Source organism: Marmota marmota, unplaced genomic scaffold (assembly GCF_001458135.2).
Source record: "Marmota marmota marmota unplaced genomic scaffold, marMar, whole genome shotgun sequence".
Taxonomy (NCBI): domain Eukaryota; kingdom Metazoa; phylum Chordata; class Mammalia; order Rodentia; family Sciuridae; genus Marmota; species Marmota marmota.
This window is the reverse complement of record NW_026000000.1, coordinates 12515359-12531686: the sequence shown is the minus strand read 5'-3', so window position 1 is coordinate 12531686 and position 16328 is coordinate 12515359. Positions and strand designations below refer to the sequence as shown.

The 16328-nt window shown below is 32.3% G+C and overlaps 1 protein-coding gene across 14 annotated transcripts in view; it reads left to right on the top strand.

The window, feature by feature from the left end:
• The window catches only part of LOC107153403 (ankyrin repeat domain-containing protein 26), a 113011-nt gene that overhangs the window by 49283 nt on the left and 47400 nt on the right, over window positions 1–16328 (top strand). For all 14 annotated transcript variants that reach the window (XM_048807580.1, XM_048807578.1, XM_048807581.1 and 11 more), the window contains 2 exons: window positions 6630–6843; window positions 15466–15649. In XM_048807580.1, coding sequence (XP_048663537.1) covers window positions 6630–6843; window positions 15466–15649 — 398 coding nt within the window. The remainder of the gene's footprint in view (window positions 1–6629; window positions 6844–15465; window positions 15650–16328) is intronic.

The window sequence follows — 16328 nt, the reverse complement described above, 5'->3', positions numbered from 1 at the left end:
CCCCCCGCTTATGGTGAGTTAGCATGCACATGTCAGAGTGTCAGAGGGAACATTCAGCCTTTGGTTTTCTGGGGATTGGCTTATTTCACTTAGCATGGTAGTCTCCAGTTTCATCCAATTACCAGCGATAGTTATAAAGTCATTCTGAGTAGTATTCCATTGTGTATATATATCACATCTTCTTTATCCATTCTTCTTGTTGAAGGGCACCTAGATTGGTTCCATAACTTAGCTATTGCCAATTGAGCTGCTATAAACATTAATGTGGTCACAACACTATAGTATGCTGATTTTAAATCCTTTGGGTATATGCTGAGAAGTGGGATAACTGGGTGAAATGGTAGTTCCATGCCAAGTTTTCTAAGGAATCTCCATATTTCTTTCAATAGTGGCACCAGTTTATAGTCCCATCAGCAATATATGAGTGTACCTTTTCCCCACATCCTCACCAACATTTATTGCTACTTGTATTCTTGATAACTGCCATTCTGACTTGATGAGATGAAAGCTCAGTGTAGTTTTAACTTGCATTTCTCTAATTACTAGAGATGTTGAACATTTTTTTCATATATTTGTTGATCAATTATAATTCTTCTGTGAAGTGTCTGCTCAATTTGCCCAGTTATTGATTGGGTTTTTTTGGTGCTAAGTTATTTGAGTTCTTGGGCTGAGGTTGTGGCTCAGTGGAAGAGCTCTTGCCTAGCACGTGTGAGGCACTAGATTCAATCCTCAGCACCACATAGATATAATTAATAAAATAAAGGTATTGTGTCCATCTATTAAAAAAAAGTTTTATCTGATGGACATTAATGCTCTATCTGAGGCACATGCAGGGAAGATTTTTTTTCCTATTCTGTAGGCTCTATCACATTATTGATTGTTCCCTTTACTGTGAATAAGCTTACTAGTTTGCACCTGTCGCATTTATTGATTCTTGATCTTACTTCTTGCGCTTAGGAGTATTGTTGGGGAATTCAGTTTCTAAGTTGGCATGATAGAGATTTGGACCTACTTTTTTTTCTAGTAGGCTCAGGGTCTCTGGTTTAATACCTAGATCATTGATCCACTTTGAATTGAGTTTTTATGCAGGGTGAAAGATAGGGGTCTAATTTCATTTTGCTATATGGATTTCCAGTTTTCTGAGCACCATTTGTTAAAGAGGCTATCTTTTCTCCAATGTACGTTCATGGAGTATGAGATAACTATAGTTAAGTGGGTTTGTCTCTGTGTTTTCTATTCCGTTCCATTGGTATTCATGTCTATTTTGGTGCCAATACCATGTCATTTTTGTTACTATAACTCTGAAATATAATTTACAATCCAGTATTGTGATGCCTCCTGCTTCACTCTTCTCACTAAAGATTGCTTTGGCTATTCTGGGCCTCCTATTTTTACAAGTGAATTTCATGACTGCTTTTTCTATTTCTATTAAGAACATCATTGGAATTTAAATAGGAATTGCATTAAATTTGTATAGCACATTTGATAGTTTGGCCATTTTGACAATATTAATTGTGCCTATCCAAGAACATGGGAGATCTTTCCATATTCTAAAGTCTTCTTCAATTTCTTTCTTTAGTGTTCTGTAGTTTTTCATTGTAAAGGTCTTTAAAAACTCTTTTTTTAGATTGATTTCCAAATATTTTATTTTTTGAGGCTATTGTGAATGAAATAGTTTTCATAATTTCTTTTTCAGTTGATTCATCACTGATATATAAGAACACCATAGATTTATGGTGTTAAGTTTACATCCTGCTTCTTTGATGGATTTATTTATGAGTTCTAAAAGTTTTCTGGTAGAGGTTTTTGCATCTTCTAAATATCAAATTATGTCATCAACAAATAGGGCTAGTTTGAGTTCTTCTTATGCTACTTGTATCCTTTTAATTTCTTTCTTTGGTCTAATTTGCTCTGGCTAGATTTTCCAGGACTACCTTAAATAGAAGTGGTGAAAGGGTATCCCTGCTTTATTCCAGTTTTTAGAGGGAATGCTTTCAGTTTTTCTCTATTTAGAATAATGTTGGCCTTGGATTTAGCATATATAGCTTTTACAATATTGAGGTATGTTCGTACTATCCCTGGTTTTCTAGTGTTTTGAAGAAGAATGGATGCTGAATTTTGTCAAATGCTTCTTCTGCTTCTATTGAGATAATCATGTGATTTTTGTCTTTAATTCTAGGCTTTTTGTCCTCTTAATGATATCTTTTCAAGAGCAGAAGTTTTATATTTTCATGAAATCAATTTATATATGGATTTTTATTTTTGTGTCATGTCTAAGACATCTTTGTCTAGCACAAGGTCATAAAACTTTTCTTTTATGCTTTTGTCTAGAATTTTTCTAGTTTTAGGTCTTATGTTTATACAAATGATCCACTTCAAGTTCATTTTCTATAGGGTATGAGGTATGGATCCAAGTTCGTTTTGTGGAGGTATCCACTTCTTCCAACACCATGTATTCAAAAACCTATCCTTTCTCCACTGTACCATCATTGTGCCTTTGTCAAAAGTAATTTGGCTATTTGGATATTCATATTTATTTACTTACGAACTTTCCATTTTATTCCATTAATCTATTTGGCTTTCTTTATACCAGTATCACAGTTTTCATTGCTATAGATTTATACTACTTGAAATCAACACTCCTATCCTTCATATTTTGTTCTTTTTTAGTTATTTTGGCTATTCTAGATTCTTTGCATTTCCATGTGATTTTTCTTTTCCTTCCTGGGGCTCAAACCCAGGGCCTTGTACATGCTAGGGAAGTGCTCTACCACTGACCTACATCTTAGTACTCATATGAATTTTAGAATTAACTTGTCAAATAAAAAATAAATAAGTAAATAAAGAGCCTACTGGCCTTCTGGGAATTAGATTCAGGAGAATTAACATCTTAATCATGAATCTTTGAACTTCTGAACAAAGTGATTCCTCCTATCCAACTGTGGCCTATACACATTAATGATTCTCTATCTCCCCTCTTCCAAACCCTACACAGACTCTGGTAACCATTGTTCTATTCTCTACTTCTATGAGATCAACTTTTAGCATGGAAGTTACGTACAGGCTTCTCACTTTTATTCATTTCCTCAAAGTATTTAAATTTTCATTGATTTTTCTATATCTTCTATTTCCTCTTTTATTCTTTTTATCTTTGATTTTATAGCCCATTTAGATTGCTATAACAAGATATAGAGTATGTAGCTAATAAATAAGATAAATTTATTTGCCAAAGTTATGAAAGATGGGAAGTCTAAAGTCAAGATACTAGCAGATTTGGTGTCTGATGTGGATCTGCTTCCTAATTCATACATGGCTACCCTCTTCCTGTACCTTCACATGGCAGAAGGAATGAACAAACTCTCTAGCACCTCTGTTTTTTTGTGGATTTTTTTTATTTGTTCTTTTTAGTTATACATGACAGTAGGATGTATTTTGACACATCATATATACATGAAGTTTAACTTCCCATTCATGTGGTTGTACATGATGTGGAGTTATACTGGTCATGTATTTATATGAACATAGGAAAGTTATTTCAGATTCATTCTACTGTCTTTTACATTCCCATCCTCCCTCCCATCCCCCATTCACCCCTGTCCAATCAAATGAACATCCACTAACCCCCACCATTGTGATTCAGCATCTACATATCAGAGAGAACATTAGGCCTTTAGGTTTGGGGGATTGACTGATTTCACTCTGTATGATAGTCTCCAGTGTGTCTCTGTTTTTAAGAGGACTAATCAGTTTTTTTAGTTCTGTGTCCCCTCTCTTCAACAGGCCCTATTTCCTAATCCATCACGTCTAGGATTATATTTCAGGATATGAATTTTGAGGAGATAAAAACAGACTATAGCAAATGTTTATTATATGTTTTCATGTTTATTATATCCTTTCTTCTGCTTACTTTGAGTTTAATTTGCTCCTTTCTAGTTTTAGGTGGAAGTCAAAGACCATTGATTTGAGATGCTTCAAATAGAAACATTCAGTGCTAAAAATTTTCATTTAAGTACAGCAATAGTTACATTCCACAAATTCTGCCATCTTGTATTTTTATTTTCATTTACTTCAAAATACTTTCTAGTTTCTGTTTTCATTACCTATTTAAACAGTATTATTTAAATTGTGTTAACTTACTTTTTAAATATTAATTTTCAGAGATATTTTCATTATTGATTTCTACTGTGATTGCTTTGTAATCAGGGAACACACTTTGGATGGCTTAAGTCATTTTGATTTAATCATTTTATAAGATTTATTGTAAGAAGAATTATGCGTTCAAGTCTACTGCATTCTTTTTTTATTTTTATTTTTTTAGTTGTTGTTTATTTATATGCGTTGCTGAGAATCAAACCCAGTGAGTGCCTCACACATGCTTAGGCAAGTGATCTAACACTGAGCCACAGCCTCAGCCACTCTACTACATTTTTGCTGATTTTTCTGCCCACTTATTCTTACTTATTGAGTAAGGAATTTTGACATCTCAGAAGATACTTGTGAACTTTATCTTTTTTTCTTTTTCAGTTCTATCAATTTTTGCCTCATATACTTTAAAGATGTCATTGGGTGCATAAACATTCAGAATTATGCGTCTTCTTGATTAATTAAATCCTTTATCATTATGAAGTGACCTTCATTATTGCTGGGAGTAGATTTTGCTATGAACTCTACTTTGGAATTAATATAGCCATTTCTGCTAAGCCTTCTTTTATCAAGTATTAGTGTATATATTTTTTCCATCTTTTTAACAAATTTGTGTCTTTAAGTATGTTTCTTATAGGTACATATAGTTTGATCTTAGTTTTTAATCCAGTTTGACTATCTACCTTTTAATCGAAGATTTTAGAGCATTATAATGTAACATAATTACTGGATATAGTGAAAAATCTATGTGCATATTTTGACTCTACAAAACCTTAACTACTAACAGATTGCTGTTGACTGGAAGTTTTACTGATAGCATAAACAGTCCATGTATATTTTCTATGTTAAAAGTATTATGAATGGTGAAAAATAAACAAGAAATGCAAGAGGTCACTTTTTACTAGTACAGGCAATTCACTGGAAAAATTAACTGCTTTTGTGAATATGATTAAGATTGAATGGCCTTTTAAGTGGATACTTATTACACTGGAATTCACAATAGCAACAAGAAGTGCCTATGAAATTATATCAATAGTGCAGTTATGTAATACATCTTTAATTCTGTTTACATTTCTCTTGATATCAAATGGTATCATATACAGTCTGTATTTGTATGCTTAAGTTTTCATAAATTTTAACTTTCTATAATAGGTTTTTATTTTATGGTAACAAATGATAAAATAGACTATTCCCTAGATTTTATGCATTCTGTCATGTCTTTTCCTTATTTTTTTTCAGTATTTCTAGGCTATGTGTTCATCTGCAATTTTTTTGTATTATTACAAATCTTAAAAAAAAAATCCACACATAAGTGAACTCACACCGTTTAGATTTGTCTGTCATAATGTTTGATTTTTCTCAGCTTGCATCTCCCTAAAGTGCAATTTGATTGTTTGGTTTTCTTTTGTTTTATTAAATCTTTCATGCTGGCTCTTTTTGAATTTTAGTTTGGGATTCAGTTAGGTTACTTACGTATCACTTGATCCTTCCTGGTCTTTTTATTTTTATGATTTGTTAGGTATATCAGAACAGTACTTAGAGTTAATTCCTCACTGCTCAGGCAAGATCTTTCTGATTACCCATTGCCCAGAGAATTACCAGTTTTTATAACCTGCCTGATGGGAATGACACTCTTCCTGGCATAGTTTCCTCTAATCTTTCCAGATGTTCTGTCATTTGGTCCCAGGTAGTTTCCTGGCACACATGTGGTGTTCATTACTCAAATACTCAAGGATGACCCCCTACAGATCTCCAGGGTTCTTCCTCTGTACTGCTCCTTCCTTTCCAATATTCTATGCTGTGATGTCTCTCTCTTCCTTAGAGACTTACCAGACTTCATCACCTCAACTCAGGGAATCTGTTAGACTCACTTTAGTTCCTCTAGTATAATGATCTGGAAGCTTTTGCACAGCAGGAAACAGGAATATTCAGAAGGTTTACTTATTTCCTATCAGAGATTATTGTCTTCTTTACCTGAAGGAAATCCACTGGCTTGAAATTGTTATTTGATATAGTTTGTCTGTTTTGTGTTTGGTTGTTTCAGGTGGGAACATGAAGCAAAACCTTTAATTCATCTTGTCTAGAAATAGAGCTAATGTTCTTCTTCACCCTCTTCCTATCTGCTTCCTGTTCACCCTCATTTCTCAAGTGTAGCCATCTCTTCCACAAGAAAATCATCCTCGGCCCAGTGTAGACCAAATTCCCTTGTGTGATCACAGAGTTCTATTTTCTTATAGCATCTTTCTGGATTTATAATGGTCACTATTTGTCTTCTTTACTGCAAGACTTTAACCTAAACAAGAGTAGAAGTTTTGTCTGTTTTATCTGCAGAGTTTAATATAATGTGCTCCACATTGTAGGCACTCAGTATACTTTTGTTCATATATTAATATGTGAATGTGAAAATGCATAGTACATTTTAGACAAAATTTTAGACAAAATGTACTCATATGTTTTACTTCTATCTTGTTTTCTCCCTGATACAGATTCTGTTAGCCTATTAAAACTTTGGGATGCAGTTCATTCATATAAAAGATTAATAGAACTTAAAAAAAGTCATTGTGAACTACTTATAGGAAAAATTAAAAAAATGGAAAATAAGGTTTGTGAACTACAAAAGGAGCTGTCAAGCACAAAAGAAGTGAAATCACAGTTAGAACATGAAAAGGTGGAATGGGAAGGAGAAATTCACAATTTGAGGTATGAAATTCTGTTTTAAAGAATTATTTATTTGAACTACTTATATGCTATAGATATGTATTTGCATTATTTGAATTTTTGTAACAATTGTTTAATATTTTAATATAAAAAGTTTAAAATATTCTTTGAATATCCAGCAATATAGTTGCATGAAGTTAGGACTAAGGTATTTTTGTCCCTGTCTATTCAGTGAATATACAATTACGAAGAAAAGCCATGAGAAAAAAAATCTCTAAATTCTTTTGGTTTTAGTTGTTCAAGGGAACTCCAGGTGGAATTTATCTTACATTTGTCTAAATCTAAGAAGGATATTTTAAATCACAGAATGATTTCTAAATCATTGTCCAGTATAGCATGTTTCTGATCTCTCAATGTTTTCATCAGTATGCTTACAAAATATAAAATAGTTCTAAAAGCAAAAAGTAAAATATAAATACAAAGATACTTGTCAAATATTTCAAAGTAAAAAATGAATAACTTGGGCTTATTTAATTTGAGATTTTTATCTGCTAGTGGTTCTGAGCTGACTATATTTTATTTTCAGAATTGTTCAGGAGTGAAGATTTAAAATTTGCAATTGAAAATAAAAGATGTAGGACTGACTTATTTTAAATAAAAAAAATTGTAATTGTTGACTTACCTTCCAGGATATGCAAAGAAGAGAACTTCTTTAGTCTTGTGGAATATTAAATTCTTGAAAATAATAAATGACTTATCAACCATGAATACATCTTAACAATTATATGCATCTTCTTCTCTATCAGAGTTTTAATGGCAATATAGAAGGCTGCCATATAGAAACCTCACTATTTGGCAAATAAAATTTGGGTTTGGTTTGGGAGTTTTTTGGTTTGTTTTATAACAATCCTAAACATTATATTGTTTTTTGTTTTTTGTGGGGTTTTTTTGAGGTCTTACCACTTTCTAGTTTCTAGTTTTAGGTCTTATATTCATACAAATGATCCACTTCAAGTTCATTTTCTATAGGGTATGAGGTATGGATCCAAGTTCGTTTTGTGGAGATATCCACTTCTTCCAACACCATGTATTCAAAAACCTATCCTTTCTCCACTGTACCATCATTGTGCCTTTATCAAAAGTAATTTGGCTATTTGGATATTCATATTTATTTACTTACGAACTTTCCATTTTATTCCATTAATCTATTTGGCTTTCTTTATACCAGTATCACAGTTTTCATTGCTATAGATTTATACTACTTGAAATCAACACTCCTATCCTTCATATTTTGTTCTTTTTTAGTTATTTTGGCTATTCTAGATTCTTTGCATTTCCATGTGATTTTTTTTTTCCTTCCTGGGGCTCAAACCCAGGGCCTTGTACATGCTAGGGAAGTACTCTACCACTGACCTACATCTTAGTACTCATATGAATTTTAGAATTAACTTGTCAAATAAAAAATAAATAAATAAAGAGCCTACTGGCCTTCTGGGAATTAGATTCAGGAGAATTAACATCTTAATCATGAATCTTTGAACTTCTGAACAAAGTGATTCCTCCTATCCAACTGTGGCCTATACACATTAATGATTCTCTATCTCCCCTCTTCCAAACCCTACACAGACTCTGGTAACCACTGTTCTATTCTTTATTTCTATGAGATCAACTTTTAGCATGGAAGTTACGTACAGGCTTCTCACTTTTATTCATTTCCTCAAGGTGTTTGATTTTCATTGATTTTTCTATATCTTCTATTTCCTCTTTTATTCATTTTATATTTGATGTTATAGCCTGTTTAGATTACTATAACAAGATATAGACTATGTACCTATTAAATAAGACAAATTTATTTGCCAAAGTTATGAAAGATGGGAAGTCCAAAGTCAAGATACTAGCAGATTTGGTGTCTGATGCAGATCTGCTTCCTAATTCATAGATGGCTACCCTCTTCCTGTACCTTCACATGGCAGAAGGAATGAACAAACTCTCTAGCATCTCTGTTTTTTGTGTGTTTTTATTAGTGCATTAAAGTTATACATAATATTGGGGGTACATAGCATGGTTTGGTCAGTTTCATTACACCATTCCTCTCCTTTTACATCCCCCTTCACTCCTCATCAGATCTACCTTTCCTTTCCTCCAATGATCTCACTTCTTTTTTCATGGAATTCCCTCCCTCCACCTTCACCCTTGTTGGTCAAGCTTCTGCATATGAGAGAAAACATTCAACCCTTGACTTTCTGAATCTGGATTATTAAAGCTTTAGCATGATATTCTCAAGTTCCATCCACATACCATCAAATGTCATAATTTCATTCTTCTTTTTGGCTAGTAAAAATGCATTATGACTATACACCACTTTTTCTTTATTCATTCATCTAATGTTGCACTACTGGGCTAGTTCTATAACTTGGCTGTTGTGAATTGTGCTGCCATAACTTGATATGCCTATATCAGTATAATATGCTAATTTTAATTCTTTAAGATAAATAGCAAAGATTAGGATAGCTGGGTCACATGGTGATTTCATCCCTAGTCTTGAGAAATCTCTGTATTGCTTTCTGGAGTAATTTGCAATCCCTCCAATAATATATTAGTGTACTATTTTCCCCACATCCTCACCAATATTTATTATTTCTGTTTCTGATAATTGCCATTCTGACTGGGGTAAGATGAAATCTCAATGTAGTTTTGATTTGCATTTCCCTGATTTCTAGTGACATTGAACATTTTTTTCATGTATTTGTTGGCCATTTTATTTCTTCTTTTGAGAAGTGTCTGTTTAGTACTTTTGCCCATTTACTAATTGAAGTATTTGGTTTGCAGGAGTGGAGTTTGAGTTCTTTATTTAGTCTGGATATCCCCTGATGGAGAAGCAGTTAGCAAAGATTTTATCCCATTCTGTAAACTCTTATCTTCACAACTTTTGTTTCTATTGCTGTGGGGAAGCTTTTGTTTTGTTTGTTTGTTTTCTTCTAATTAGTTATACATGACAGCAGAATTCATTTCAACTCATTGGACACAAATGGAGCATAATTTCTCATTTCTCTGGCTGTACATGATACAGAGTCACACCATTCATGCAATCATACATGTACATAGGGTAATAATGTCTGTCTCATTCCATCATGCTTCCCACCCCCAAACCCCCTCCCCACCCCTCACTTCTTTCTGCCCAGTCCAGAGTTCCTCCATTCTTCCCTAGCTCCCACCCCATTATGGATTAGCATCTGCATATCAGAGAAAACATTTGGCCTTTGGGTTTTTAGAATTGGCTTATTTCGCTTAGCCTGATATTTGTGGAGAATCTTTTTAATTTGAGGTCAACCCACTTATTGAGTCTTGGTTTTATTTCTTGTGCTTTACGAGTTTTTAATAAGGAAGTTGATGCCTATGTCATTATGTTGGAGTGTTGAGCCTATGTTTTATTCTAGCAGGTTCAAAGTTTCTGATCTAATATCTAGGTCCTTGATCTACATTGAGTTGACTTTTGTATAAGATGAGAAATAGGGATCTGCTTTCATTCTACATGTGGATATTTATTTTTCCTAGCACCATTTGTTAAAAAGACTCTTTTCTCCAAAGTCTGTTTTTTACACCTTTGTCTGAGTATCAGATGACTATATCTATGTGGATTTATCTCTGTGTCTTCCATTCTATTCCATTTTATTTCATGTCTATGTAGATGCCATGCTGTATTTGTTACTAAGACTCTGTACCATAACTTGAATCTGATATCATAATGCCACCAGTATTGTTCTTCTTGCTTAAGATTGCTTTGGCTATTCTGGGTCTCTTACTCTTCCAAATGAATTTTAGAAGTAATTTTTCTAGTTCTATGACAAATGTCATTGGTACATTGATGGGGATTGCATTGAATCTGTCTTAAGCATTTGCTAACATGGCCATTTTGACAATATTAATTCTGCCTATCCAAGAACGTGGGCAGTCTTTTCATCTTCTAAGCACTTTTTCAGTTTCTGTCATCAATGTTACATACTTTTCTTTATTTTTTTAAATGACATTTAGATTATTCCTGTAGACACATTTTCTAAGTAAAGTTCTGATTTGGGGCTTGTCGCATTGAAACTAGTTGATATAAAAGGATAACAAAAACAAAAACAATTCTATTGAAATTAACAAATAATATACTCAACTAATTTATGCAATCTGAAAGGACTTATAGATCCCAGGGAGGAAAGTAGGTTATTGGATGGGTAGTCAAAGGTTTATTTCTCATCTATTTGTATAGTTTTTCATTGTAGAAATTTTTTGCTTAATTTGTTAGATTTATTCCCTTTTTTTTTTTCTTTTTGTTTTCTTTTTTTGAAGCTATTGTAACTGGAATAGGTTTCCTAATTTTTTTCTCAGTTGATTCATTATTGAAGTATAGGAAAGTGATTGAATTGTGTAAGTTAATCTTGTATCCTGCTACTTTATTAACTTGTTTATCAGTTCTAGAAATTTTCTAGTGGAATATTTTGGATCTTTTAGATATAGGATCATGTCCTCTGCAAACAGAGATAATTTCACTTCTTGTTTTTCCTATTTGTATCCCTTTAATTTCCTTCTCTTGCCTGATTTCTCTGGCTAGAGTTTCAAGGACTCTGTTTAATAGGAATGGTGAAAGTGGGTATTCCTTGTTCCTGATTTTTGAGGAAATGCTTTCAGTTTATCTCCATTTAGTATGATGTTGGCCTTCAGTTCATTGTAGTCTTTATAATGTTGAGGTAAGTTCCTCCTATCCCTAATTTCTCCAATATTTTTAATATGAATGGGTGCTAAATTTTGTCAAATACTTTTTCTGCATCTGTTGAGATGATTGTGTGATTCTTGTCCTTAACACTTATTTATTTGTGTATGTGGACCCAACCTTGCATCCCTGGGATAAAACCTATTTGATGGAATAGTGGAATAGGTGGAGTGTGTTTTTGAATGCAGTTTGTTTCATATAATGAATTTGGAAGTGTTCGCTTTCTTTTTATTTGTGGAATAATTTGAGGAGGATTGGCATTCTTCTTTGTAGAACTCAGCCTTAAGGCTTTAAAGCCCTAGAAAAAGAAAAGTAAACTAATTCCAAAATCAGTAGAAGACAGAAAATAATTAATATTAGAGCCAAAATTAATTAAATTCAGAATTTTAAAAATGCAAAGGATCAGTGCAACAGAATTGGTTCTTAGGAAAGATAAAAACTATTGATAAGCCCTTACCCAAACTAGCCAAAAGAAAGAAAGGGATGAATTAACAAATTAGAGATGATAAAGGAGGTAGGTATCATCACAAATTCCAATAACCTGGAAAATCTCAAAAATATTGGCATATATCTAGACACATATGACCTACCCAAGTTGAACATTGAAGATATAGAAATTCTACACCAATGTCGAGCAATTAGATTGAAGTAGCAATTAAAAGCCTTCCAACAAAGAAAAGCCCAGGACAAGCTTTCTTTCTTTTTTTTTTTTTTTTTTCCTCCACATTGAAATGAATGCTGCAAGGAACACTTTATATAAATCATTTTCTATAGTTGTTGTTCAATAGAGAATTATTTGGTTAAAATATAAAAACTTTTGAAAAGGTCTTTGATCAATATTTCTTAATAATTCTAAAGAAACTTTATATCATTAATTCCTTCAACAGAGTATGAAATGGCCATTATTCTTGATACAGAAAAAAATCTTTAAAAATGCAAATTTTTTTTTAATTGTGATGGTGGTTCTGGGGTTGAATTCAGGCCTTGCATATGATAAGCAAGCATTCTGCTACTGAGCTAGAACCTCAGCTTCAGTTTTATTTATTTATTTTTTATGACACATGCATTTTATTATTTATTTAGATGTGTAAACTCTTGCACCAAGTTTTTACAAGCTGGTGAACACTGACAAATTATTTCTCCACAGAACTGTAACCACACATTCCAGACAATATAAATATATGGTTGAACTAACATTAATATATATCACAAAGTTATTAATTACTTAATAAAACAAAATTATCAAGTATCCAAATATTAAGTGACACAGTTCAAAAGGCATATAAAATATTAAGTGTCTGCCCAATTCATTATCAGAAATGTACTTTTATTTATTGATTGATTGATTGATTGATTGATTTTTGCAAAAGGTTAGGAAGAAAAAATACACTTCAAACAAAAAAATTGGTACAGAATTTCTGATAATTATGAAAAACTTCTTTCCTTCCTTCCTTCCTTACAAGAATTTCAGAAATTTTATGATTAAGAATTGTTTTAGCTACAATAACAGAGTATCTCTACCTTTTTAAAAATATTTACTAAAAAGCATATATTCTACAGATTCTGCACAAGACAAAGGCAACATTTTACTAAAAATATTTAATAGCCTCCTCTCCCATTTTTTTTTCAGACCCTTCCTGTTAAGTTGCACCTCCAAGTGTAAACATTAAATTAACTGTAAGGCTTTTTTTTTTTGTTTGGTCTGGAGATATTAAAGACATGTGTTTCTGGAACAACTTAGGTTTTCAAAATGGAGGTTTTCCATAAAAGCAAAATTTAAGACATACAAAAAGATATTAAATAATTGCCATAAGACTTGATAAAAATTAAACAAACAAACAAAAAAATGCAGTGATTAAAAGCAAACCTTATGTATACCAATATGAATTTGGGAGATATAAACATAAAGTGAACAGGCAAATAACCTTACAGTGTTTGAAATGACTGAAGGAATAAATCACATAAAGTCTAGGGTGTGCTTAGTTCCTGGAATTTTGTTGGTTTTTTGTTGTTGTTGTTGTTGTTTGTTTGTTTTTTTTTTTTTAGTTTTAGTTTTCGGTGGACACAACATCTTTATTTTATTTTTATGTGGTGCTGAGGATCAAACCCAGTGCCCCGCACATGCCAGGCAAGCGCATTACTGCTTGAGCCACACCACCCCGGAATTTTGTTTTTTATGATTCTGAAAATACACAAGTATTGTGCTGGGCATTTTGGCACCTTATCTTTCTAAACTTCTTATATAAGATTTGGCATAGAAGTAGATTTAAAGACATTAACTCAATACCGCATGATTTCAGGAAAAATCAACTGGCACAATGATAAGCACATTTTAAATTGTGAACAGCAAGAATCTTTTGCTAAGTGTCCAAATAGGTTGATCATAACTCAAACATAGAGGCTGAAATCCTGTTAAGCTTGTGGCCTGGTAAAACTGCTTTCTAATAAAACAGTTCTTATGGAAGCTTCATCAGATTTATTCACCACACCAACATATTGGCTAATATGGACAACAAATTAGGCCCCATCCTAAGTTTCACTTTTAAGGCAATAGCCTAAGTTTTATTGAATACAACAGGTGTCTGACTATTGGAGTCTTTGGCGCTCAGACACATTTTAGGACAAATGTTGCTTGCTGTTAAAAGCTCCATGCTGCTTTTGTCTTATGAATTGTACTGCATCTTTATATTTTATTCCACCTTCAATTAATGCTAGCACAACAAGCACTGGAGCTCTCCCAAGGCCTGCAACACAGTAAATAGGTTCTTCATGAAACTTAAGTTTTACAAGATTAAACCAGTCATCGACAATTTGGACCAGTCGTGCACCATCATCAAAAGGCCAATCAAGAATATGGATACCTTCTTTCTCCGCAAGAGTAGTGTCATAGGTTGCTTCAAATACTCTTAGTATTATGGAAACACCAAACTTAAGTTCCTCTATAAATTTGCTTAAGGTTGGGAGAGTAATGGGAAATGAAATGAACCTTCTAACAAGAGTCATCAAATCTTCACTCCAATAATATTGAGGCAATAGAAGGGAAGTGCACCAAGGTTTACCCCCTCCAGGTCAGAACTCTTGTAAAGCGCTCTGTGGACTTCAATTTAATACTTCTATGTCCAGGTTAAATACTCTTATGGGGGGACTTCTTTGTGAAGTAGTATGGATTTCTTTAGTTCACTTGTCGGCATAAAGGTCCTACTGTGCCTAGCAATAATCTCCACTGCCCTTCAGAAACTCCATACATGTGTGACCAAGAACATTGCTCTCTATATTAGATTATGTACTAGATCCTATCTTGTTCCAAAGGAGAATTTTAATTTGCTTATAAAAATAATAATAATTAAGGTAAGTTGAAAGTAATACAACAAAGAAATATAAAAAGGTAATAACAGACATTGGGCTCCTTAGCCTAGTCTTGGTTTATAGTGATGTGCAAATTTATGTTGTGTGAATACATCTGAAGGTACTGTCTTACACTGTAAATCATTTTTAGGGACACTGGTAAAGTTTCATGAAGATAAAAATTTATTTCTGGTGAATTTATAAACTTGTTTATAAATAATTTTTTTCAAACTTAATTAACTTTAAATTATTATTTTTTAATTGAGGAGGAATTACTATGTTGTTAAAAAGATAATTTGAGTATATAACTTTACAGCAAAATTAGTACTAAAAGAAATTTATCAATTAAGAGAATGTTCTTTTATTATTAGTTTTCAAGTGTATATGTCCTTTGGAGGCGACTGAAGTGAAAAATCAAAAACATGAGAATTAGAAATGAAAAATGTTCAAAAATATAGTAATTTTATTTGGATAATAAATCACTGTGTGTAGAATAAGATCACAAAATGAACTTTTAATTTTTTAACAAAATACATTTTAAAATAAAGTATACTAAACTGTAGATTTGCCTTAAAAGAAGAAAAGGAAAAGAGAAGAAATGCTGATAATGCTTATGAAAAAATTAAACAACACTTAAGAAAGAAAGAAGAGCAATATAATAAAGAAGTTGAAGTGAAACAACAACTTGAAATCTCTCTCAGGACACTAGAGGTGGAGTTAAAGACTGTAAAAATTAATTTGAATCAGGTAAATCTATCTTTGGTAAAATTTTCATATTAATCATCAATATTACTTATATCCCTTTGATAATTAGTGTGTCACCTAATGACAAGGATGTGACCTGAGAAATGTGTTATTTGGCAATTTCATTGTAATGCAAAGATCATAGCATATGCTTACATGAACTTAAGATATCTAGACAATATAATCTTCAAAGACCATCATTATATAAGTGGTCTTTTGTGGACTAGAGCAATGTTAGTTGGCATATGACTATTGTTTATGTTTAAAACAATATGTTATTTTACCCTAAAAATAAATTATGATTGTTATAACTAAAATTATGCATTGTGAATCTTGGCTTCTAATAGATGTTCACTATATGTTTTCTGAATGAAGGAATGAAAAGTAAATGATTTTAATTACTAACAAAAATTGTAAATGCAGCATTTTTATGTTAAAATCCAAAAATACAAATTAAACAGCTTTGAAACTATTGTGAAACTAATTAAATGTTTTATAAAAATGTTTACTTCATGATATTGTTTCTATATATTATTAAGAACTGGTTATATTCTTTGACAAATTTAATTTTAATCCCAACAGCTCAGGAGGCTAAGGCAGGAGGATCACAAGTTCAAAGTCAGCCTCAACAACTTAGCAAGGCCCTAAGCAATTTAGTGAGACCCTGTCTCAAAACCTAAAC